This window comes from Amblyomma maculatum, chromosome 9, assembly GCF_055883805.1.
Source record: "Amblyomma maculatum isolate TAMU_Amacu chromosome 9, ASM5588380v1, whole genome shotgun sequence".
Taxonomy (NCBI): Eukaryota; Metazoa; Arthropoda; class Arachnida; order Ixodida; family Ixodidae; genus Amblyomma; species Amblyomma maculatum.
This window is the reverse complement of record NC_139352.1, coordinates 39,676,910-39,703,423: the sequence shown is the minus strand read 5'-3', so window position 1 is coordinate 39,703,423 and position 26,514 is coordinate 39,676,910. Positions and strand designations below refer to the sequence as shown.

At 46.5% G+C, this 26,514-nt stretch overlaps 1 protein-coding gene across 2 annotated transcripts; it reads left to right on the top strand.

Annotated features, from left to right (window-relative positions):
* The first annotated feature begins 148 nt into the window (after positions 1 to 148).
* Positions 149 to 26,273, top strand: LOC146178891 (uncharacterized). Of its 2 annotated transcripts, XR_014700671.1 has the most exons (9): positions 149 to 286; positions 628 to 672; positions 1,314 to 1,429; positions 4,943 to 5,097; positions 12,889 to 13,022; positions 18,333 to 18,463; positions 19,553 to 19,811; positions 22,955 to 23,143; positions 25,108 to 26,273. XR_014700671.1 is itself a non-coding variant. In XM_084578630.1 (8 exons), exons 1-8 carry the CDS (start codon positions 284 to 286, stop codon positions 23,051 to 23,053), a joined length of 942 nt encoding a protein of 313 aa, XP_084434756.1. In that variant the 5' UTR covers positions 149 to 283; the 3' UTR covers positions 23,054 to 26,273. The 2 variants fall into 2 exon arrangements, 1 of the variants encoding a protein (XP_084434756.1); XM_084578630.1 differs by having other exon boundaries at positions 22,955 to 26,273.
* The last annotated feature ends 241 nt before the right edge of the window (positions 26,274 to 26,514 follow it).

The following is a 26,514-nucleotide window of genomic DNA, read 5'->3' as shown; positions in this document are numbered from 1 at the left end:
CTTTTTTTTTTAATGAAAAGCTAGCGCATATTTTGTACATATTATTGGATATTTTAAAGGATTCAAAATATTTAGCGAAATGTTTGGCACAATTTTGAATCTGTTTTGTCGAAGCTCTTGGTAAGGCAGGTGGCAACACTGCGTTTAAATCACATGGTTACACGGGGTTTACACGTGCGTTCAACGCGTACATACGTACTGTACACTTGGTTTAAGTTAGTCAGAGAACCTCATGCGGTGAGCCTGTTAATTGTGCACTGATCGTCGCCAACAGTGCTCAAGCATGGTAAGACTCACCGATTTTTCTAATACGTCCCTTTGCAACGGCGTGGTGCTTTCGCTTTCGCCTGTTGTCGTTTTGTCGTGGTTTTGTTGTCGTCGTCGCATTAACATAGCGAGCGCTATGGTCGTCGACCTTGGCTCGTTAACGCCACGCAGCGCGATCGTGCTTGGAAGACAAGTTTGTTTGCTTTCTTCCACTTAGTGTGCGGATAAACCGCCTTCGGCACGATCCTGCTATTTGCTGCAGCCGTTTCGCTTTCATCCGAGGCATTCACGAACGAGTTGTTAGCGCAGGCTAGCCACTTTAAACTTTGTTTAAACTTTGTTTTGTTTTTCCTAATGCAGGCATCACTTACGAACACAGTCGACACAGCTCATCATGACATGGTGGTGAGTCCTTTGGTTTGCTGCTATGTTGTTCTCTGTTTTCGAACCAGAAGAAGGAAGAAAACATTTAATACAAAAACAGCATCAGTCTTATAACAAACGCCTCTATAATTGCAATAACTGCTTGGTGGCTCAGTTAATTGCACACATAACATCATGTAAGACAGATATCGGTTAGCAGGATACGTCTATCCTGTAGCATGTCAGCCCATCTCAATTGAATTCAGTCCTGAGTGTTCATCACAAGTAGCTGTAACTGATTTCTTTTAGGTGCATTTTGGAGCCTGTGTTTTATTCTGGGTTTCTTGCACCATGTCCGGCTATGAATGGAAATGTGATCCCACAGTTCCTTGCATACTTATGTGACAAATCATGAGAGAACTTCACAAATGCTCGTAGAAAATAGCAGTTGCTGTTTGGCCATTCTAATAGCTTTCTTGGGGGCTGCACTGATGATAAAGGCAGGAAAAGTTTGCCTTGAACTGACAAGCAGCGTTTTAAAGAATAGAAGCCCGGTAGAACAGTTGCTTTGTGGTCACAGATTCTTAAAGAGCTGAAATTGGCAGCACTCCTGATAGTCTGTACTTTGCCATGTGGGCCTGGATGATGTCACATCTGATAACACACACATTTTCTGCCCCCAGCATGATGCTCAAACTGACTACTATGGCACACGCCTGGCAACCTGCTCGTCGGATAAGTCTGTGAGGGTGTTTGACATCAAGAACGGCACGCAGAAGCTTCTCGCCGTGCTTACAGGGTGAGTGTGGTGTGGTGGGGCTCCCACACACTGCTCGTGTCAGCTTGGGTTGTAGTCGGAAGACAGTTAATTCTACTCACAGTTGTTGTTCCAGACTTCCTTAGCTGCCGGTTTGTTTTATTTAGTTGCCTGATTACCTGCAGGGCCGGAAGCAAGATGGGTAACAAAATAGCAAAAAATATGAATGAAGCTCACTAAGATAAGAGTTGCATGTTACATTTTGGCAATGGAGTTACAGAGGGCAAAAAGTAATTACCGCTTTTCAGTGGAGGCGGAAAGCGAGGCACCCATATGTGCTGTGCGATGTCAACCTACATTAAAAAAAAAAAATCCCAGGTGGTCGGAATTTCCAGTGCCCTCCACTATGGCCTCTCATATCCTGATTCACTTTGGGATAGTAAATCCCCATAAAATAAACCAGACTAAAAAGTAATTAGCCAGCTAATGAAGCACAGCAACATAATGATGAACAGCTAAAGTAAACGTCTGTGACTGAAAAGAATTGACACTCTCTCTATAGAAGTATACAGCTTTTAAAAATAGTAGTTGCTACCTATGAGCAGTGGGCCGTGACGTGTGCATGACTCTGCTGAACAGTAAACAGAACAGAATCAGTTTTTGATATTTAACTAAACAATATGCCAGACGCATAAAAAATTCTTGACATTTTTAATTTGGTCTGATGGTTAGCTTTTATTTATGTAACCAGAAATGCCTTGACAGTTGACTACTTTCTGTTACGGAGGAACTGTGTGTGGTGGTTACTACAGACTTAGGTTGTATCTGGCTATAGCAGCTGAGTGCGAAATAAAAATCCAAAGGCTGGGTTTAACCTGCTTCTTGCAAGGTTTTTGTAGTGGGATGTGCAGCGCCATTGAGGTCAAGTTACCAGCATACAAGATGCTCACTTGAGTCATACTGGGGTACAGCTATGCAGTTTTAAATCCACTCACCTCATAAGTTCCTTACAGCACTATGGAAGCTACAGACCTTGGACCTGTTCTGCTAGTCATGAGAGTATGTTAATTGTTTTCTCCTCCACACCTCATAGTCTGCTTATTGTTCGTTTGTAGCATAGGCAGCTGTGGTTAGAAAAGGGCATAACTAGACACTTCCTACATGCCGTACTCTGAGAGAATGTTCGCAGTTTCAGAATAGCATTTTGCATGATGGTGCATTGTTTGGCACATCCTCGTTTTTGTTCAGCATATGCAACTAAGATGCTTGCAATAACCAGAGCTCTTTAATGTTATCAGTTTAAAAACTTCCCGTAGGGCCTAAATATTAAAATGTGGCAGTTTGAGTTGGTCAGAATCTGCCTTTTTCACAAGGCCATTCTGCACACGTGCGCCCCTTTTCTGGTTGAAAAGACCAGCTGGGCGTGCCTAGTTCTTGGCATCAGCACAGCCAGAGCCAATCGCGAAGGTCATGCGCAGTTTATATTCGTGACAAGTGTTTGCGACAGATGGTGGTAGCAGTCAAGTAAACATGTCGCCACTTCTCAGGTGGCGGCATCTCCCAAGGACGCTTTCAACCAGTAGCAGATGACTTTTCAACCACTTTCCAGAGGGCACCACATCTTGTGAACAAGGCATATTCTAGTGTTTATAGATTGTGGCAGAGCATGCAATCATTAAACTATGCCCAAGTTGCAAACATTGAGATTGGAGATTGTTGTTAAGTGTGTAACTACTTTGCAACAAAATGAGTTGAAATTGTGAAGTACAGCCCAATAAGCAATCAAGGAGTAAAAGAAGAAAGAAAATGTTTTTTCAAAGGCTGATGGTGACAATGAGTGATAGCTTTTATTAGCCGCTTATAAATGGCACTACAAACTTCTGAATAGCACATGCTAAAAAGCTAGTCACATCTTGAAGTGGTTTCCAAATGGATAGATCAAAGAGCTCGGGTAATAACTTAAGCCTGGCAATGCCATCTTGTTTTTGGCACAGAAAATTCGCCAAATGAAAAGTGCAGCATGGATGCCTGGATTGTATGCCCAGCGGGGTCAGCTTCGTATATGCGTGAATTGTGTGGTGATGTCATCGGTCATGACCAGACATGACATCATCTGATGTCATTTCTGGTTATCAGACATGACCAGATGTAACGGTATGATGACGTCACATCCGATCATGACGTCATGTCTGGTCATGGTCGATGATTCACCAGGTGATGATGTCACAATCTCGCGGAATCTATCAAAGAAGTGTAACACTTCTTGTGTATGCACGCACGAACAGACAGTAATGTGCAAAGGCATTCATCTTAAAAAATGTTTTTCATTAACAGGTATTCTCTTTTTATGCCTATAGGTGAATATAAGAATGAAGCGACAGGTGTCCCTCAAAGAAGGCCTTTCAGCCAATGACTCCTACTGATTTTCATCATCCCATGGTTAATCTGATTAATCTGGGGTCAGTCCTCTTTCGTCTGTCACACACTGCGATGTCACACTAGCAGGTTCGAGGGAATCATTCATGGCGTCATGAGAATTGGTTGACGCTATTGGCCAGAAAGCATCTTTCAAAGATATTTGTCGCTTTGTTTTTGAGTCGCATCTGAATATATGAGTGGCAGAATTCTCACTCAGAATTGAGAAATGTAGTGAATTTATTGCTCGTAGATATTTATGAAGCCAAGATGAGGAAAAATGAAGTCTCGGTGTCCCGTTTATGCAAGCTAACATACTGAAAAACCTAGCAACAATGACGAGAGTTCACTCTGAAGCGAGGGGGCTCACATCAAAGTGCACTTCTGCATTGAAAACATATTAGTTTTATTTATACAGGAGTGATGCACATGAAACTTTGGAAGTGGCATATGTAGCTCAAGCATATCAAGCATGCATTAAGGTTTGATTTGAAATACGGTTTTTGCTTTAGAACATTAAAGCACACTATCCCATGTGCCTGTGTGCCATTTTATTCTAGCACTGCACTGTCAAACGTCCTCAGGATGGCACTTATTGTAACTTTTGTAATGCTGCAAGGTAGCTACTCATATGGTTATAGATATGCTCCATTTACTTCCAGTCTGTATTTTCACATGGTGCTTTCTCTCAGTAGGCTATTATTGCTAACACTCTTATGTAATGCCTTCAGGGGCCCTTAAGGGTAGATAAATGATGACGATAACGATGATGTTTTCACTATACCAATGCTTGCTGGATTTGTACGCCTCTTTGGTGATTGGAGAACTGAATTAGGAAAAACCTGGAAAAGCTTGTCTACAATAGCTTTCTGTTCTTAGTATACTTCAGTGATGTGCATGTAATCATTGTGGTCTGGATTTATGACAGCGGCGGTGAAAAAGTAATTTCACTCCTGTACATCGTGCCAGAAAAGGGGCTGGGATGGACTGATGGATTTGCCAACATGGTTGATTCGCCATGAGTGGCAGCTTGCTGGCACAGAACGGGAGGAGAGTTTGCTGCAGAATTGATGACAAATGCTTCAGACTGGAAGTGAATGTAGTTAGTTGTTAGAATCCCCATGCATACTTACTTTGCAGGCACGAAGGCCCCGTATGGCAGGTGGCTTGGGCACACCCCGTCTTCGGCACCCTTCTGGCCTCGTGCTCGTACGACCGCACGGTGCGTGTCTGGGCCGACCGGGGCTCCGACAACTGGCGCTGCGTGCATGAGTACCAGGACCATGACTCCTCTGGTGGGCCTTTGTGTGCAGTTGCCCGTACACTTATTGCATTATATAATTGAAGTGGTAGGCAGCATTCTAGTACTGACGAACGTCTTCTGCACTTGTTATTGCTAAAGCAGTCGCGAAAACACTTTTAAATGAGCCACTCAACTCCCTCCTTTCTCTCTGCCATGTTTCATGGATATTCACCAGATGGCGCCACCAGTATCGTGTATGTGAAAGGAGCTTCTTTTGTGTCGCCGATGCTGCAGTCGATGCGGATCTTGAATTAACTTTAATTAGATCTGGCAAGTACATCATCCAAACTGGTTTTGAAAGCTATAGACGGTTGTATGCTATCTATGTGCCAAATTTCAATGTGAATAAGCAAGCGGTTCAATCTATACAAGCATTTTGCAGTCCACATAAAGCGTTGCAGCACCCATTAGTGAGTCTCTTTAATTTTAGATGTCGAGGTTTGCAGTTAAGTGTGAAAAAACTGTATGGAAAAACTTTTAATGCAGTTTTCTCGGCTATAAATTTATAGTGACATTTAAGTCTAGTGGAATGTGACGGCATGAAAAGCAGTGTTGCTGCTGTATATTTCTTTTATTGCAGCCCTTATGTTTGGTGTCTTTTTTTTAATGATTTAAGTTATACCTTAGCACTTATAGTATGTCATGGATTGAACTTGCGACCACCAGTGCTCTTTAATATTACCAGTTGCGAAACTTCCCATAGGGCCCATGTATAAAAAAAAAAAACAGCGATTTTGATTGGTCAAAATTCGGGTGTCTACGAATAGTGACTGTGCCCACAGCCATCAAAGGTAGCTATGGCTAAATTTCAAACTTTCATATTTTTCATAATTTCACAACCACTATGAAAATAAATGTGTTCAAGAGTTGCAGGAGCGAAAATTCTTAGAAATAAAAGCCGTAGAGGTAATTAAGGTGAAAGACGTGATTTCCAGAAGGCAATGATGTCAATAGCAGAAAGCTTCTATTGACCGCTTCCAGATGGCGCGACTAATTCATAGGCACCCGAGAAGTGAGTGCTAAAACCAATCACTTTTTGATGTGTGGTTTCCCAACTGGTATGATCCAAAAGCTCTGGTTAGCATTAGTGCTCTTTTAATTTTCAGTAAGCTTTTGACGTTATTAACGGCCATTAACACTAATGACAGCCTTTTCACTATTGTAAATTGCAGAACATGATTAATGAATAGGTTTTTGATGTGACTTATTTGCCTGTGCTCATAATCATGAGCAGCTACACCTTTGAGCCTCTTTATCGTCGGATAATTTGAACTGAAATTATCAAGGAAAACCTGGGAAAATCTGGGATTTTGAAAATAGTGGTTTACTAGACACCCTGTCTATGATGTCACACATCCTCGGCGAGCAGTCTGCTTGGCCATGTCACCCACCTGCTGGCAACCTGCCAGAGCTCCTGCCACTCAGCCATGTCTCGCATCTCGTGATGTCATGCAACCTGCTAACTATTTGCCGCTCGGTTGCGTCTCGTGGTCTCGTATATTGTCACGTAGCGGTGACGAGGTCGACAACACAATTGAAGGGTCGATGATTGCACTAAAGAAACTGTTTATTTGGGCTGACTTGCGCCCGCAAAATAACTAAGCAACTCGGCGGCGGCGATAGAAACAAACGTGCTCGTCGATCGTCGAACAAAGAATGTCCGTCACACTCGGCAACGCTCAATTTAAAGGCTGCACAGAACAATCTAGATAACGTCGCAAGCAGCTACCAGCACGGGCTGGAACATTGTGGAAAGACACCCGAGTGGCCGGAACCTTCGAGACAGATCTCGGTGCATCTGTGCTACAACAAAACTGATAAAGGTGTGACTCGCGGCGTCGAGCATTAACAAACAAAGATTACGGAACTGATACGCGGTCCAGAATCAGAGTGATAAGCCTGTATGCCGGCGGCTGTTAAAAAACAACAAATACTGTTTTGAAGGTTTCGCGGCATTACTCCCCCCTTAAAAAAAAACATTGCCTCGATGTTCCAAAACAAAGCAACTTAAACATAAGCACTGCAAATTTTAAACACCACACATTCTTTAACGCGCGTAATATGGCTTCAGTCGTACAACATGTACAATTTCTGGGCGTGCGCGTCGCCGTTGTGATGCTGACATTCCGTCGGGAATGACTTCATAGTCCAGTGGGCCGACGCGGCGAATGATTTTGTACGGCCCAAAGTATCGACGCAACAACTTTTCACTTAATCCGCGACGGCGAACAGGTGTCCAAACCCACACTTGGTCTCCTGGATTGTACTCTGCGTGGTGTCGTCGTAAGTTGTATCGTCGGCTGTCGGTGCGCTGTTGGTCTTTAATACGCAGCCGTGCGAGTCGTCGGGCTTCCTCTGCACGCTGCAGGTAGGCGGCGACGTCGAGGTTCTCCTCGTTGGTTACATGCGGTAGCATTGCGTCGAGCGTCGTCGTGGGCTCCCTACCGTATACAAGCTTGAACGGAGTCGCTCTGGTCGTCTCCTGGACTGCCGTGTTATACGCGAAGATCACGTACGGCAAGATGGCGTCCCAGGTCTTGTGTTCAGCGTCGACGTACATAGCGATCATGTCAGCGATCGTTTTGTTCAGGCGCTCCGTAAGGCCATTGGTCTGGGGATGGTACGCAGTTGTTCGTCGATGGCTTGTGTGACTGTATTCCAGGATGGCTTGCGTCAACTCTGCCGTAAACGCCGTTCCCCTGTCCGTGATGAGCACTTCTGGGGCGCCGTGTCGCAAGAGAATTTGTTCGACAAAAAATTTGGCGACTTCTGCCGCGGTACCATTTGGTAGTGCTCTTGCTTCGGCGTAACGGGTAAGGTAGTCAGTGGCCACGATGATCCACTTGTTACCCATAGACGAAGATGGAAAGGGGCCGAGGAGATCCATCCCAATTTGTTGAAAGGGCAGGATTGGGGGCGGAATCGGGTTTAGTAGTCCTGCTGGTTTGATCGGCGGCGTCTTGCATCGTTGGCACTCACGACACGTCTTCACGTAGTGGGCAACTTCGGCAGGCAGTCGCGGCCAGTAATACTTCTCCTGGATTCGACGCAACGTGCGCGCAAATCCGAGGTGGCCTGCTGTGGGCTCATCGTGCAACGCCTGCAGAATTTCTTGCCGAAGGGTTTTAGGCACTACGAGAAGCTGCGCGGTCTTGTTGGGTGCGAAGTTCTTCTTTACGAGGAGGCCATTGTTTAACGTGAAGGATGATAAATGTCGCCTGAACACACCAGGAGGGGAAGTGGTCTTTCCTTCCAAGTAATCGGCTAGCGCTTTCAGCTCAGGGTCTGATCGCTGTTGTTCTGCGAAACTGCTGGCGCTTACCGGTCCCAAAAAGGCGTCATCGTCATCATCCTTCGGGGTAGAATCGATGGGAGCGCGGGATAAGCAGTCTGCGTCGGAATGCTTCCGGCCCGACTTATAGACTACAGTCATGTCAAATTCTTGAAGTCGTAGGCTCCATCTGGCAAGGCGGCCGGAAGGATCTTTCAAATTAGCCAGCCAGCAGAGCGCGTGATGGTCGCTTACCACCTTGAATGGTCGGCCGTATAGGTATGGACGAAACTTAGAAGTAGCCCAGATGATCGCAAGGCACTCCTTCTCGGTCGTCGAGTAATTGACTTCGGCTTTTGTGAGAGACCTGCTAGCGTAGGCGATTACTTTTTTCTGTCTGGCAGTCTTCTGGACGAGAATGGCTCCTAGGCCTACACTGCTCGCGTCGGTGTGAATTTCGGTCTCGGCGTTTTCATCAAAGTGGCCAAGTACAGGAGGGCATTGCAGGCAGCGCTTAAGTTCGTCGAAGGCTTCTCCTTGCGGCGCTTCCCATTTAAAAGGTACGTCAGCCTTTGTAAGCTGCGTCAACGGTTCGGCGATCCGCAAAAAGTTTCTGACAAATCGTCGATAATAAGCGCACAGGCCAAGGAATCGGCGCACAGCTTTCTTGTCGGCAGGCGGTGGGAATTGTGCGATTGCAGCTGTTTTCTCCGTGTCTGGGCGAATACCGTCCTTGCTAACGATGTGACCTAGGAATCGGAGTTCTTCGTAGGCGAAGTGACACTTCTCTGCTTTTAGCGTTAGCCCCGATGACTTGATGGCTTCCAGCACTGACTGTAGTCGTTTTAGGTGGTCTTCAAAGTTTGACGAGAAGACAACAACGTCGTCCAAATATACCAAACAAATTTGCCACTTCAAGCCTGCCAGGACTGTGTCCATTACTCGTTGAAACGTGGCTGGTGCGGAGCAGAGGCCAAATGGCATCACCTTAAATTCATAAAGGCCGTCCGGTGTAATGAATGCGGTCTTCTCGCGATCTCTTTCGTCGACCTCAATTTGCCAATATCCGCTCTTCAGGTCCATTGATGAGAAGTACCTTGCATTGCAGAGCCGGTCGAGAGTGTCGTCGATGCGGGGAAGCGGGTAGACATCCTTCTTCGTTATGCTATTCAAGCGGCGGTAATCAACGCAGAAGCGAAGTGTGCTGTCTTTCTTCTTGACCAAAACGACTGGTGCTGCCCAGGGGCTGTTCGATGGCTGGATTACGTCGTCACGGAGCATTTCCTCAACTTGATCGCGAATGGCCTGGCGTTCTCGCGGCGATACACGATAAGGGCTTTGGCGCAGAGGTCGGGCGTGTTCGTCCGTTATTATGCGATGCTTGGCCAGTGGTGTTTGTCGTACCTTCGATGATGATGAGAAGCACTCCCCGTAGCTTCGAAGCAGACTGAGAATCTGGTCTTTCCTGTTGTGGGTCAATGCCGGGTTGATGTCAAATGTGGGCTGACGGAATAGGTCCGGTGCGTCTTCCAGCGTTTGGTCGTGGAGGGTGAGAACATCTTTGAGGTCCGCTAATTCGTCGAGAAAGGCGATCGTCGTGCTCTTGTTGAGATGCCGGTATTCTTCGGTGAAGTTTGTTACCAGAACCTGAGCTTGACCTCTCCGGAATTTCGTGATGCCTCTTGCGATGCCGACACCTCGTTCTAAGAGCAATTGGATATTTCCTTCGACGATGCCTTCAGCGGTTTCGATGTTGGCGCTACCTGCGCAGACTGCGATACTTGATCGGGGCGGGATGTCCAATTCTTCGTCGAGGACGTTTAGAGGGATGTGTTGCATCGACGTCGTCGTAGCAGGAATGGCTTTGTCTGCAGAGAGCTTGATGAGCTTGGATCGCAGGTCGATGATAGCCCTATGTTCATTTAGGAAGTCCATGCCTAAAATCACGTCGCGGGAGCACTGCTGCAAGACCACAAAGCTGGTGGGGTAAGTACGCCCATTTACGGTTATTCTTGCAGTGCATCGTCCCGATGGAGTAATCAGGTTGCCACCTGCTGTGCGAATCAGCGGGCCATCCCAAGCGGTGGTAACTTTTCTTAGCTGAGAGGCTAACGGTCCACTAATGACTGAATAGTCAGCTCCGGTGTCTACTAGGGCAGTGACTCTGCGACCGTCGACATCAACTTCAAGGTTACTTGTTCGCGTCCTCGCATTGCACGTGGGCCTTAGTGTCCGATCTCGGCTCCGTCGTTTCTTCAGGTCATGGCCGGGGCATACCGTTGTTACTTCGCTGGGCGGCGGTGTCTGCTTGCACTTTGGTCGTGTTGTCGTCGATGACGTCGTGTGGAGAGGCAATGAAATAGCGGTGTCGTCGTTAGTGGTCGTCGGCGGCGGAGGATCTTCGTCTTTTCGCCGTTGAGCAACCTCACCTCCAAAGGTTGCTGCCTTTAGTTTCCCCTACGGGGGCTTGGGGACCTTCCGCGCACACTACCATCATAGTTACGTCCTGGCGACGCAAAGCGGGCCCTGTACGGCGATGGAGACCTGAATCGACGGCTTGGTGGCGCAATCTCACCGCTACGCAGATAGTTGTCGATTTCTTGCGGTCGTTCACCTGGGCGTGGTCGTGGAGCGTCGACTGCAAATTCGCGGAGACCGATTCGTCGGTACGGGCAGTGCCGCAGAATGTGGCCGGCCTCACCGCAGTGGAAGCATAATGGCCGGTTGTTCGCTGTCCTCCATGCGTCGCACTTCCTGGGGCTTGTTGGTCGTTGGTAGGCTTGGCGGGCGGGAGCCAAGGGGCGGTTTTCAGGAACAGGCCGGTAGCGGCGAGGGCTCAGAAAGTCATCACGTCGGGGCGGAGGGCGACGTAATGCACCAGCGTAGTTCATCGCTGTTGCTTCTTGTGCTGGAACAGTCACAGCCGTCGCTTCAGGAACGCCCAGCGCCTGCTGGACTTCTTCACGGACGACGTCCGCGAGCGTCGCCACCTGGGGTTGTTGCGATGATGGCTGCATTCGGCGGAGCTCTTCTCGCACGATCTCCCGGATGAGGTCACGAAGGTTCTCTCCACTTGCAGATGCGCTGGGGTAGTGGCTTGAGTAGTCTGGCTGAAGTGGCCGCTCGTAGTGGCGCATCCGGGTGTACAACGTCTTCTCGATGGCAGACGCTTCCATTTCAAATTCCGCCACTGTTTTTGGCGGATTTCTTACAAGATTTCCAAAAAGCGATTCTTTGACGCCTCGCATTAAAAGTTTGACTCTCTCACCTTCAGTCATGTTAGGGTCGGCGCGGCGAAAGAGGCGCTTCATCTCCTCAACGTACGCCAGGACAGACTCGTTAGGAAGTTGCAGTCTTGACTGAAGGAGGGCCTGAGCTCTTTCCTTTCGAACGATGCTTGAAAAGGCAGTCAGAAACGCTTCCTTGAAAGTCTCCCAATCCTTCATAGTTGCCTCATGATTTTCGAACCAAACTCGGGCATGTCCTTGAAGAACAAAGTAGACTTGCCTAAGTTTCGCGGCGTCATTCCAGCTGTTGAAATCTGCCACACGGTCGAAAAGGTCCATCCAATCTCCCGCATCTTCATCCGGTAGTCCATGGAAGCAGGGAGGCTCCCTTGGTTGGAAGAAAATAACCGGTGCTGTAGGCTGGGCCATTGTCAGCGTCGATGCCTTCCGCGATCGAATGGGGTCAGGCAGCAGACCGTGTTCGGGTTGTAGGCCTTGAAGTCGGCGGCTGGCTCGGTGACCTGTAGGCTGGTCTTCCAGGGCGACAGGAACACGGCTTGGGTCTTCCTTTGAAGGATCAAAGGCAGCACCTCCACCAGATGTCACGTAGCGGTGACGAGGTCGACGACACAATTGAAGGGTCAATGATTGCACTAAAGAAACTGTTTATTTGGGCTGACTTGCGCCCGCAAAATAACTAAGCAACTCGGCGGCGGCGATAGAAACAAACGTGCTCGTCGATCGTCGAACAAAGAATGCCCGTCACACTCGGCAACGCTCAATTTAAAGGCTGCACAGAACAATCTAGATAACGTCGCAAGCAGCTACCAGCACGGGCTGGAACATTGTGGAAAGACACCCGAGTGGCCGGAACCTTCGAGACAGATCTCGGTGCATCTGTGCTACAACAAAACTGATAAAGGTGTGACTCGCGGCGTCGAGCATTAACAAACAAAGATTACGGAACTGATACGCGGTCCAGAATCAGAGTGATAAGCCTGTATGCCGGCGGCTGTTAAAAAACAACAAATACTGTTTTGAAGGTTTCGCAGCAATATAGCGCACAACCTGCCGACCAGTCGCTGCTTGGTCATGTCACCTGCCAAATTCCACCTGCCACACCACTGGCCAAATCTGACAGGAGAGGCTGTCACTTTTGCTTGCTCAGATGCGTTAAACAAACAGAACATGTAATCAATTTTTTTTTTACAAGAATCAAAAGCTTGATAGAGGCTGCACTAAGCCATTGGGTGCACATTGTCACCATGTTCCTATGTTGCTGCAGTGAACTCCATCTGCTGGGCGCCACACGAGTTTGGCCTGGTTCTGGCCTGTGCCAGTTCGGACGGCGCCGTCTCGGTGCTGTCCAGCAATGGCGACGGTGTCTGGACCGCCAAGAAGATCCCCAATGCCCACACTGTGAGTGGCAGGTCCCCAGTGGATTGCTTTCACTTTTTTCTTTCTTTTCTCTCTCATGACAGCTCCAACTTTCTTGACGGCACATAAAGCTATGCATGTATGCATGTCTGTTGCCAGTTACGTTAATTGGTCAAGAAAAGAAAAGCGTCCGTGTGTCTGTGAACCTGCTCTGCTACCTGCCCAGAGCTCCTGAACGGACCTGGGCCCATATATAACATCACAATTTGGCGAGCCCTTTCTAGGTGGTGGTGGTGTTTTGATGCCAAAAGGCATATATCGAAAGTGGTACAGTCCAGAAATACTGGAAAAATCCGTTTTTTTTTCCTGCTTCCAGCAACCATAGTGACCTTCCAATGACGTACCCTTCGTAAAATTGAACTTGGAGAAAAACGTTTTCTGTCCTGCAAGGATGAAGACGGCATCAATGCGCGGAATGAACCCACAGTCAGACTTCAGGACGTTATTGAACTCCCGGAAGTTACTGTACAATCGTATGCGTTGTCTGACATCTTAACAAACACAATTGGCGCATGGTAGAGAGATTTCGACTTCTCGATAATTCTAAGACGCAACATCCTCCGTTATTTCACAAGCTGCTTTTTTCCGGCAGTGAGTACGATGCCACTGTTTTATGGCATGTGGTTTCATTTCCGTCCTTGGCTTAAACCGAATGTGCTTGCGGAAATGAGCTTTGCACGTCGAGGTTCTTCGCGCACTTCTGCACTTTCTCGCACAGCTTGCTTCTCGTAGGGGGTGTTCTTTCCGGCCACCAACATTCTTCTTGAGATGAACCATCACTGATTTTACGGCTTTGGGAACATGGAAGATCTGCGGCCAGTCTTTCGCCTCCGCCTGTTCTCCAGATAGTCTAGAAACATCAGAATATGTACTTTTCTTGGTATGCCTCGGTCGCCCACCTTTCCGGCGGCGATCCTCACCAGGCGTGTGAGTCGCTGCAGCTGTATCTAAAGTAAGATAGCCATCTCGACGTTCCGGAGCATTTCCAGTGCTGCTCAACAGTCCATTTGCGAGCTTCTCACGCTGAACATTTCGTAGCAGCCTTATATAACCTAGGCCAGCCACAGTCTTGACTCTTAAACTCTGGTTATGCATTTTCTCATCTTCACGCATGCTCACATTTCTGCTCACAACGACTTTATTCTCAACCTTCTCATGGATGCATAGTCCTTCCCTGTGATCCTTTATCAAGGTGCTTACGTTTTCAGTATTACTGTGACAGTCAGTAAGGCACCTTTCCATGCAGACATATGTCCTTATGGAGCTCTTAACCTCGTTAAGAACAGAGGTGAACATATTAGGACGGTGTCCAACTGTATCTATGTCAAAACAGAGCACATGTAGCGCTGAAGGCTTCGTAAGGTCTTTCACAGCTTTGTACTCATGCTCTAGATGTGATCTTACACTACTAGCAGGTGCTGCGGCCTGTAATGCCCCATGTGCTTCATTAAACAGTAGGGTCACTTTGTCAGGGCTGCTCTGATCCAACCCAGTAGCTCTATCTATGTAACGTCCAACACCATGAAACGAGGCGTTTTTCTCCTCCGCTGTCACGCGTTTTCGAAGCTCTAATAGTGTTTTTTCGGTCGCCTTCAACCACTGTTCTCTTTCACGGAGTTCTGTAACCTCATGCAAATGCTTGGGTTCGGCATTAGGCGTAAGCCGCCCATCCATTCGCGTTTCTGCCCAGTCCGCTTCTAATTCCTCTTTGTCAATGCTAAGCTGTTCTTCGTACCAGCCGAGGAATTCTTTAAGCGTCATACCTAGCTGCTCGCTCATCAGCACCAACGCCTCGAGCTCCATCTTTGCTCAAACGTCGCGATGCGTGTGAACCCGTCCTCGACTCTCTGCCCTCTCTCTGAATGATTAGTTCCTTGAATCTACTAATTTCTAGGATCCTGGCAGGCTCGCCAAATTGTGATGTTATATATGGGCCCAGGTCCGTTCAGGAGCTCTGGGCAGGTAGCAGAGCAGGTTCACAGACACACGGACGCTTTTCTTTTCTTGACCAATTAACGTAACTGGCAACAGACATGCATACAGCCTAGCTTATCCCAATAGGATATGTCCCAACACAAAACCGTCCTACTTCTGGTTTGGGACTTCCAGTCGCCCGAGGACTCGGTAGCGCGGCAGGCCACGCTCCGGCGTCTGTATCCGGCGTCTGCTTCACAGTCCGGGGTACTGCGGTGTACCGCGGGGTACCGCGTCACGCCCGGGTACTGCAAAGTGCGGCACCAGTGCGGCAGCACAAGTGCGGCGGCCAGGCACGCTGGAGCGGTTGAGCTGTCTCCGCAAGCTGTTCGCCGGATGGCGAAGTGCTGGGCAGTACCAGACCTCGGACCAAGTGCCCGACAGGTGCTGGCGAGCCGGCCTTGAACGCCAGGCCCAGGACGATGAACTCCGCCGCCAGCGACGCCCAGGAGCGTCCGACCCGTTCGCTTGCCGGAACAAACTCACGCGCACTGGCACGCCCCGCACGCGGCCACACTTCACTTCCTTTCGAGCCACCCGCACACTCGCCACAATCACCATCATCACAGCTAGTCTTCGGTCCAAGACAGTTCGTCAATACAAGACAAAGTTGAAGGAAAGCAAACTGGTCTCTTAGTCTGTCATAGTGTTTTACCCTCATTTTCTTGCGTGATTTTGCCTTTCTTCAGCTTTGCCTTGACACGCAGAGATGCAGATACATGTTGTCCTCGCCTTTTCGACTTGTGTCAGCCTTTGTCGTGTTACATCACACTGCTGAAGAAGTGTTGTACCAACTAGTCCGGCAGCTGGTTCTAACCACGAGGGTTGCTTGTGCATATCAAATAGATGCATGTATCAACTGATAGCATTTGCGCTCTCCATTACATCCTAGCTTACAGTGAGTGGATGCATGAACCATGGTTTTGAACATGTGAGTAGCTGGATGTTACTTTTCATGCAGTGTTAGGTAGACGATGTTGTTCGCGCGGTATGTTGGTCATCACAGCATTTGATTGATGGCCACTTTTGGCTATACATTTGACGTGTTCTCCTCCATCCTCTATGATATTGGACCAAGGCATACTGCATTTACCTGTGTAACGGGAATATTTGTGAAATGATTGCGGCTGTTCTTGCTTAAAAGAAAAAAAAAAAGCCTGCATGTCGGCATTCCTTCCATACTTTTTAGGCACTGTGCAGCCCACTGTCACCTTAGACACTTCGTTCTTTACGACTAATCTGTTGTTTAGTATTGTTTTGTGTACTGTGTAATTTTAAATTTGAGTGAAGAGTGGGAGCTTTTCCTGCATTTTTTCTTTTTATTGCCCACATCCCTTTTCAAAGTTCACCGTAGTGCACACTGTAACAGTTTCCAAACAGTGAACTTCCTGCAACTCTGCTATGAAATGCGACTGTATTCTGCATCACAGCTTTTCCAGTGTCGCAGTATGACCATTTCTCAATGCTACATGATTGGGAGAGTGGCTGCTGGCAGTGAGCCTATAACTTTGCTTCTGTAAAAGTAAAAAGAAAATACCCAGGAAGTTTATACCTGTAGGATTGTTCAAAAAATTATCTCCTTACTAACCTGGAATGTAATTGCCTTGATGCTTTTATAACATCCATTCTGTCTTGGCATTTCCAAATAGACTACATATCTCTACGGTGTGTTGGGTTTGTTGTTTAGTGACGTCGGGTTGCTTGCTTCTACAGTAAAAAGTTATTTTTAGTTGAGAGTGCATACACTGCTTGCAAATCTTGGGTTCCCTGCCATGGTGGCTTACTAGTTAGGGTTATTGAATAGTGGAAAGGGGACCGGGGTTAGATTTCGGCCACGACAGCTGCTTTTTTGGTGAAGGTGAAAAGCGAGGTGCCCGTGTACTGTGCGATGCCAGTGCACATTAAATAAAGTACCCTAAGGTGGCTGAAATTTCTTGAGCCCTTCTCTGCAGCATTTCTTATAGCCCGAGTCGCTTTGGAACCTTAAACTCCGTAAAACCAAACCAAACCAACCTCTACTTTGAAGGGACACTAAACACACCAGCTTGCAATATTTGCATTTATTTCAGGTAAAAACACATCGCATAGCCCTTTCTGATTATGTTAATAGCAGTAGCAGCAAGGGAGACAGAAACGCAGGATGTCGAGAAGACTGAATAGGACTCTAGGGTCCAACCACCTGCCGGAGGTGCCCAATAGTTAGGCCTAGCTTTAGAGGATTTTGTGCTAAGAATAACCATGAGGCCAGATGTTAGCCTGCAAAAATCGCCGATGCTGGTGATGCCCTTATTTAATTTCTTGGGGACCACTTACACCTCTGTTCCCAATTAAAGGTAGCCTGCTTAGGAATAGGAAAACAATAGTCACTGTATATATATCTCTACAAGCCATCTTCAGCTAGTCAGTGTCGCTTTAACGCTGGCATCAAAAGTGCGCAGACGTGGCCAGTCAATTTTATTCATAGATGGCACGAAAGTCATTTTTTCCTGAGTTTGTAGGCTGGAGAGCGTTCTTCAGAATCATAGGCTTGGGGCCAAAAATTTTTAAATTGGCATCATACTTTGCTGCAAAATGTATGTTCACATCTAGCATAGCATGCAGCAGCAGACTTGATTTTACTGCAATGGGGCCACTCATATAAGGCTTAGCTCTGAGCCTTTTACTTCGTTTTTTCTTCCCTGAAACTGTTGTGAACTTGCACAGGTTCTCGTAGCATATTGTTACTGTAGTGTCCAAACAGCATACTTAGTTTGTTAATTTTTGATAGCTCTGTTGCATAGGCTAGTGCTGAGTGCTGTTGTTATCTCTGCAGCTCTGTTACCTGCTCTTCAGTGTGCACCTTTGATGCTGCTTTCTCTGTACAATGTGACTGTAAGTGCAAACTGTGGAGCTTGAGCCTGCGTGTACAGTGTGAGGCTCTTGAGGCCCTCATGGAGCACGAGGCTGCTGCAGAGACCTGCATTGCTTTGGTGTTCAGCAGGGTGTGGTTAATTTGCTGAGGGTCGAGGTAGTTGGCGGGAGTTTGGAGAGCTGCTGAAGGAGATTGGGGGTGGATTATAAGAGTATAAGAAATATAATTCCACAAGATGTCTATAATAGTTGCATCATAAGAGGTATATATGATCCATCTCTATTTGATGGGGGGCGAGTATCTGATGCGCAAGTCCATCCACATTTGTGCACCGAAGCAATTATGAGAGCCTCTGTAGTGAAGAAGGCGGCAGGGGCCATACAAACAGTTCTTGCGATTGGTTCGCTACTATGTGGGCCTACCAGCCGTGCATGCATACAAGTGCTTGTCGTGCGTTTGTTGTGCAGATTGGCTGCAATGCGGTGAGCTGGGCCCCAGCGCAGAGTGCTGGCCAATCGGGTGAGCCTGGCATGTGGACGGGAGTGCGCCAGTTTGCCACGGGTGGCTGCGACAACCTGGTCAAGATCTGGCGTCTGCAGTGAGTCTCAGCATCTGCACGATGTTTAGGGGACAGCCCCACCTCCCTACATTGCTAGCTTTCCGCCCAGGCAGCTAGTCACTCCTCTGTGTTTCACTCGGTTTCGGGAAGTTCTTGTTGTATGGGCAGGGAAGCAGTCCACCACGAGGTTTACAGCCACATGTGACCGCAGTGGTACTCCTAACACTTAAAGGGTGTGCTCCTTTTGTGGTCAGGTTAATTGCGGCATCAGTCCGGGTACTACTGCTATCTTGTGTTACTTCAAGGCTTCAAGACAGCCAGAAAAACTAAGATTTTCTTGTCGCCTCAGCCTTGTTTGAAAAATGCTGGGTGCCTCAGAATCACGTGGATGAAGGGTGCACAGCCCAGCCATGCCAAGCTGGAGTTCAGGATGCGTATAGTATTTCAGAGTAACTCTTGGGCACACACCTAAAATGTGCAATACACCAACACCGTTAGCAAAAGATATAAGCATGCCATATTCTCGAGAACTTACTAGGTGGGAGCACACGAAGTGCCACTATATATGCAGGGATTGCACAGCATTATCATTTTTGTGTACGGTAAAATCTGACTCGGGAAGGATGTCATGCAAGAAGATACAACTTCTTCAGTGCTATTCACCACTTGCTTACAAAAGGTTTACAGTCTTGGTTAAGAGTCCTGAAGCCAAACGATTTTCATCTCAGCCACAACATAAAGCCGTCATGGTGCCATTAAAGACTATGAGGCAGTTTCTTTTCTGTGCTGGGAAATCATTTCTCATCATTTTAAATGCCCTTTTGGCTTTAATGATGGCATGATGGCTCAGTTTTGCAGCTGACATGAAAATCCTTTGGCTTCAGGACTTTTGACCAAGACTGTACCTAGAGGGCTGCAGAGAGAAAAAATGGAATCAAGAGTTAATGGTGAGTGACTTAGTAATCACCTGTGTGCTGACGACATTGCCTTGAAGTAACTCGGTGCAAGAATCGGGAGTGCTTGTTTATAGACTAGGATGCGGGTTCGATCCTAGATGCCGGGGCCACTTTTCAATTGTGGTGGAACTCAAGGCTTCATCCAGAGAGGTACATGCATGTGTACCCACAGGGAGGGTGGCGAGTGGCAGGAAGCCCATCAGCTGGAGGCCCACTCGGACTGGGTGCGGGACGTAGCCTGGAGCCCCGCGGCAGGGCAGCCCAGTCGCATTGCCAGCTGCTCCCAGGACTGCCGGGTCATCATCTGGACCTGCCAGGAAGGGGAGGACCACTGGCAACCTCGGCCACTGGCCACTTTCGACGACGTCGTCTGGCTCATCAGCTGGTCCCTCACGGGCGCAGTGCTGGCTGTCTCGGGGGGTGACAACAACGTGCGTGCTTTTCTGCTTCCTCCTCCATATTGTTGGACTGGCAATGCGTGAGGGAACGTGTTCCTGTTGTGTGGTAGAGTGACTACTATGGCGCCTAAACTTCCAAACTAACTAAACTAAACTAAACTAAAGCTTCCAAAGGCATGGCTGGGTAGGAGAAAACCTGTTTACCACTCGTGCTGAATCCTGTTCCATACACAGAAGGGGATGTTGCTGGTTTTAAATGCTGTGACAAATAAAATGCTTTCTGATAGAGGGTAATTTCGTGGGAAAATATAATGCTTGAGGATGTGCAGGCAAGATTGCACAACAGCTACGACGGTGTCCACAGTTGAAGCAAGGTACAGGAGTGGGATTGGGATTTGGACTGTTCACAGAAGGTATTCAGAAACCTGGATTGGCAACAAGTGATGGAGGATATATTAGTAATTTATAATTTGGCGATGGTAACTGCTGCTAAGTAACTTAAATCGTGGAACAAATTGCAAATCATCAAATACCTAGGCAAGATAACAAGAAAAATTAGTTATGCGAAAGCAATCTGCATGGCTACACTTAGGTTCGGCTTCAAAGTAAAGACATGGCTTTTGTGCATAGTAGTTTACTCTATGGTTTGAACTTTATTTGTGGCATAGGGGAATCACTTCATGTATGAGCACCCCTTGCCTCTCATCGTTGGCCATTCTCATTCGGGTGTAGAAGACTTCTAGTGGTATGACATTGAACTCTGGAGCACACTGCTGTCAGGTTCGAACAAACCTTCTGTCCTAGCAACTCACTGTTGCCGTTCGCCTCTACCAACTTCTGAGCTAAATTTCTTCTTCTTTCTGTCTTTTTCTTCTTTTTCGTCTTCCACGGTGCCACGCCAACGGCTTGAAAACCTACTGCATTGTAGCTTTCGCTACAAAAACAGAACGATGGGTGTAAAAATTATACAGAAATTTGGTAAAGTAATGTTCAACAGCCTCGGAAGGGAACAGCATCTTGCCTGGGGTAGCTAGGTACTAGAAGTGGTTAGGAAATGTGTCTACCTAGGGCAGGTAATGACCGCAGCTACTTGCCATGGGAGTGAATTAACTGCAATAGACTCCTGTTGCGCCTGACTCAGTAAAGATGAATTCTCAGATAAAATGAAGAATGTGAGACTATTGGCTGGTTTCTCTTGGGACTTAAGTAAAAAAAAAAAACATTCGCTTGAGATGAACAGTTCCATGTGTGCTTTGGTTAAGACAAACCTTTGCAGCAACTGCAAACCACAGCGACCCCTGCTTAATGGCACACCCAAGTCATCTCGCTGCAGAGAAAAAAATGACGTCACTTCAAGTAATGTCACATGACGTCACTTCAAAATTATAAGAGGTATTCAAATGATGTCATGGGCGCCATTTTGTGCTGCAGAGCACAGCAGTGCAAGCCATAACAGATGTGTGTGCAATAATTCACTGTGCTTCATGCACCGCAAAATGGCCGCCACTGTAATGGAACTGTGGTGAAGCTGCCTTGTGGAAGCATCCGTTCTCGGGGGTGCAGGTTCCCTGCCGATGTAGAAAAGGCATCGCGCGAGCGTCACGTGCCTCCTTTTGCTTCCCATGGACTGAATGCATGCTCAAGGCGCGAGCATCACGTGCCTCCAACTGAAAGGTGTGCATGTCCAAGGCGCACCAATTTGCTGCTGCACACACTGAATGTGTCGTGCTGTAAGGCACGTGGTGTGGCATTAGCAACGGTTATACTTCGCGAGGCACAGGATGAGAGAGAGATGTGTGCGCAAATAGCATGCGCTTCTCTTTTCTTTTTTTTTTTCTTGAACCCATGCTAGGGGTTAAATATAGCCTGCCAGATTGTATTCTAATAAGTAACTTGCCCAAGTGCAAGTTTCTGAGCGTAATTTTAAGCACTTGATTTGGGCGGTGAAATAAACTTTTGTACTATTTATTGACCCCAGTGCTACTTACGAACGATGCATGCATCCTCAGATAGAAGCATCAGTAAAAATACTTTTAGTAGTACTTTTGAATTTTGTGCATAGCTATCAGTGCTTTAGGAAGCCGGGTTAAGTGGTTAGTTATGTTAGAAAAAAGGGAATGTTTAAAGACGTTACACAGGACTGGTAGGATGTCATTTCCTTTGTGTTGCCTCTTCTAGGTGAAACGTGTGGCGCTTCATAGTGAACAGTAGCCTATATTGTTGCTGTGCAGGCAACCCTGCATAGCCTGGCTCGTTAATGAATATGCAAGTTTCTCATTAATGCAGATTATCAGAACTTTGGATCATCAGAAGCACACATTAATAGAATCAAAGACAAAATGTGTGCTTTGTTAGAATATCTGAGCGTACAAAAAGTATTTTTAAACTTCTTTCCTGTGCAAACATTGCTCCAGACAAGCACAGCATGCAGTATTGACAGAAGGCACTGATGTGTTTGCTCAGCTGGCAGTCTTAGACTGATTGTGTTATTGAAAAAATAAAGATATTCAATACTGCTCTGGTTTCTCAACAGAATGAAAATCATAGTACCTGGGACCTTGATGGAGGAAGTGTAAAGGCATCCGAATTTTTAGAAGGTGTAATCATCGAATCGACGCTTAGAAACCACTACACACCACAAAAATTGCAAAAACAGGCACTGGTCGTATGCTCTTTGAGTGAAAACTGCGTGCCAGTGATAATTTTTCACAATTTCGCCATGGTCTATTGCGTGCCTACTGTGGAGCCTAGTGGCGGCAAGGGGCCCACGATGAGCATGCATTTTATTCATTCAGGACTATGTGGACAGAAGCAAGGGAATGCATTGTTGAGTCATTGAAGTGTCTTTTAAAAAAGGAGGACAGTATCATGTCATACCACATGTGAGTTACCTGTGGGAGGGGGATGAATTTTAAGCTCACACACAGCCACGAATTTGATGTATCCAGCCTCATCTGCCACTGTCTTACACACCAACTATGGTGGAGTAAGCTTTAATTAAGCCAATTTGAGAAAAACTTGCAGTATGAACTAAGCTGCTTTAAAATGCGTTGATACCCACCAATCAAAACCTTAAAATTTGTTTTGGATCGGCCGAAAGGATGAATTATCCGGTTTGAATTAGCATGAGTTTGTGTAGCGCAGCTTCTTGAATGGAAAATGCTGTTTCTCTCCAGGTGACCCTGTGGAAGGAGTCACGTGATGGGTCTTGGGCCTGCATTAGTGACACGGGCCGTAATGACGACGGCGAGTACTCGGAGAAGGACACCGGCTGAAGTGGATGCCAGCAGCTGTTGTTACGGTGACTGGGCACGCTAGGCCGTTGGATGAGGACGTGGCTAGAAAGTATTGAGGCAAAACTATCGGTAAATTGGCTGTCTATAGCATCGATAGTTTTTTAAACTATTAATAGTGTAAAACACTAGCAATAGTCTTATCGATAGTACTGTTGAAAGTATTGGTATCGATCGTAAAACTAGATAATTGCTGAAACATTTGCGGTATGGTTTTATGAGACTTAACATCCAAAAGCGACTCAAGTTATGAGGGATACTATATGGGAGTGCAGTGAGTGCGTGCAATTGGTTTTATAGCATCGATAAAACTATCGATAGTGCATAGTGCTATCAGTTGTGCGCTATCGATGTTGCTGCCACTAGTTTTTTTTTACAATTGATAGTTCGCTAGTGACTCGACTATTGATAGTAGTGATAGTACTGTCGATAGTTTTGTATCACTACTGGAAATCCTTCTGGGCCACCTTCCTCAAGCCTGTTCGGACAAGTGGCGAAAGGAGCATGTTCTCAGCACTGCCATAATCCAGGGTTTTGTACGTCCGTGAAACACTTTTAGACCTTTCTATTAATGCTGCTAAAACAAAATCACAGATTAAGCCACAGATGCTCTTTCTGTAGATGTATCATGTGAAAAGAAGGAAGATGGACCTCTTCTTTCTTGTCTGCTTTCTACAGAAATTAACGTCTTTCCTATCCTATCCTATCTGTAGATGTATTAGTGCTGGTGGAATGAGCTTGTGCTGCTTTTTTCATGGAGCACAATGTACAATGCTTTACAATGTATAAGCACAATGTTGATGCTTTGGTACAAACGCTGTATGCACTTGCAGGCTTTGTAATTACAGAAAACATTTTTACCCTTTGTGAGGCAGTGGGACAGCATTGTCCCACTTCGTTCAAGTGCCGATAAACAAACAACAGTGCATTTGTGTGCCATATTTTCACATGCTCAGTACTGCCAGACAAGCCATTTAGCGTGTTTTCATCTTTCGCTAATAAGCCTGCCTTGTGTGCTGTATTTTCAACTTATTAACATGTAAGTCTGCTGTTTGACGTTGCCTATCTTAGCGGCGGAAAAAAAATTTGAAAAATTGTTCAGGTTTTGAGCATATTATATCACTTAACTACCTCTCAGCACTTCTTGCGTTAGTTTGCAGTTTGAATGCAAGTTTTATCATAGTCATAGTATGTGGAAAAGATTTAATACAGATACATACTCTGTTTAAGATCATTTTACAAAGCGATTGGTACAAATGTGTATCTCCTTTTATACAAAACCAGTCATTGAATTTGCTTGAAATTCAATTTCTGTAGTCATTCTGAGTGCAATTTTACTATTTTTATGGTTGTGGCACACGCACACAACTTGCACTGTATAAAGGGTCAAGGGGCATGTTGACAGGCGGCATCAAATGCCCGCACGGATTTGTACATTGCAGCTGTGCAGTAGAACAGAGGTTCCCGAACTGGGCTCCTCGGAGCACTTTTTGTGTTCCCCTCTCACCTGAATTCATGCATGCCTCGCCTTTATTTTAGCCACTTCTTATTTTGGAACATACGTTACTTTGTTTCTTGCAGAGTGTTTTACTTCACATCCAGTTGTTACTATTGAATTTAACATTTCATTTTGTTTGCGAGGGCTCCAAATATCTACACACTCCTTGTTTCGCATGCTTGTTAAGTTGCCTGGTAGGAATGGAAGGTAAGACACACAGGGCTGTTCGGCACTTGTTGAAAGCACTTTTCTACTTTTTCTTTTGAGGCTGATTAGCCCGAGAATCCGTCCTTTCGAGGAGTTCAAAAATGGCATGTGATGGGAAGCTACTGTGCAGCTTACTGTGCCCATATATGCTCACCGGCATATGAGAGCTCATTAGTAAGACTTCAGTAATTCAAGGTATTGGGTCTTTCGAACTGTACTATTTTATCTGGCAAAACTCGAAAGCAGCCTACGTTTTAAAAGAGCCCATTAATTCGAACGTGACTCAGTTCTGAGATAGGGCAGCCCGGTGACGAGGGTGCATTTCTTCCAGAACACAGAGAGAAGGTCAACCAAGGTAAAACCAAACTTGCGCCGCGACCAGCTTGGTGGCCGAAGAGCAGTGTGTGGTGGCTGTGGCAGCACTGATGGGACCACATGGCATACCGAGTTTGCAGCAGTCAGAAGATGGGAATCAAACCCAGTACCCCTGTATCTTGAATCAGATGCGCTACCCCGTAGACCACACAGGCGTGTTTGTATGGTTTGGTTAAAGCGGGGGATTTACATTTGGTGTCGGTTGGCCTTTCGCGTAATTTAGTAGCCTACGACTGTGTGCGGAACGGTATGTGTTAAATAATGGAGGCCAAATTAAAGGATTAATGAAAGTGTACGTGCGCAAACGAGAATCCACAAGAAAAGCTGCGTACGGAAGACTATTAATGCTGCTATGTCGTACCCTTAAAGGCACAGCTTGTCCCCTGTGTTTTTTGTTTAGTTTGTTTTTATTTTATATTTTGAAGCACCGTGCCCCCAGTAACAGTATGCTTGGGCAGTAGCGCATATTTGCCTCCTTGTAGAGTTTTCTATGACTAAAGTGACATACTTTTGTGTGGGCTGTGCTGTTGGGCTGGCTTTTAGGCCAGGTGATCTTCTACAAGTGGACAGAGCACTAGCAATGCAATTGCTTTACATTCCTGTTGTGCCCTGTAAGGCCACTTCTCCAACTTGTATTTTGCTCACTGGTGGTCCCATCTGCATTGGCTGCAATCAAATTTTGCAGTGTTTGTGAACACCAGTGAATATGTCTAGCTAGTCCTACCCGGTTTTTATGACAGTAGTGGCAGTAAGTTTGAAGGTATTTCATGTGTATCGTGAGGTGTTGTACTGTTTTCCATGCCTCTGCATATATATGGGCAGGACGGGTGAAGGGAAGGCACAATCGAGTCGCATAACAGTTAAGGGAGCACTGAAAGCTGGTATATATATGGACGACACTTCATTTCTACTGGCAAGTATCGCTGCTGCAATGACTTGAAGCGAGGTTTTCTGGAGTATTAAATATTACTATATCAGTGGTTGTGTTGAGGAATCACAGTATCCTATTCTATGCACTCAAAGAAAAAAAACACATGTACTTCATTGTTATTCATGGGTTACGTTATTATTTTGCAGATACGCAGGTTCCATGACCAACAAATAACGTTCCGCCAGCTTTTCCGACAGTTTTTCGTCTTATGTATGGAGAGTTGACCACTTTGGTCTAACTACATATTTACCTGGCTGGAATATGGCAAGTTCACTTACTATGAACTTGGGATACAACAAACGGAATCTGTGACCGTCAAGTTTATTACGAATGGGAGCCACTGTGTTCTCCATATTCACAACCCATCTGCCAATCGACTGCCATTCATTAATGGCGAGTGAATGCTGTTGCAAACTATGTTCATGCTGCTAC

Bases quoted from the DNA above. Each gene is read 5' to 3' on its own strand.
- LOC146178891 (XM_084578630.1), top strand. The intron at 13,023-18,332 runs GTGAGTGGCAGG...TTTGTTGTGCAG, and splicing joins AGATCCCCAATGCCCACACT to ATTGGCTGCAATGCGGTGAG. The intron at 19,812-22,954 runs GTGCGTGCTTTT...GTTTCTCTCCAG, and splicing joins TCTCGGGGGGTGACAACAAC to GTGACCCTGTGGAAGGAGTC.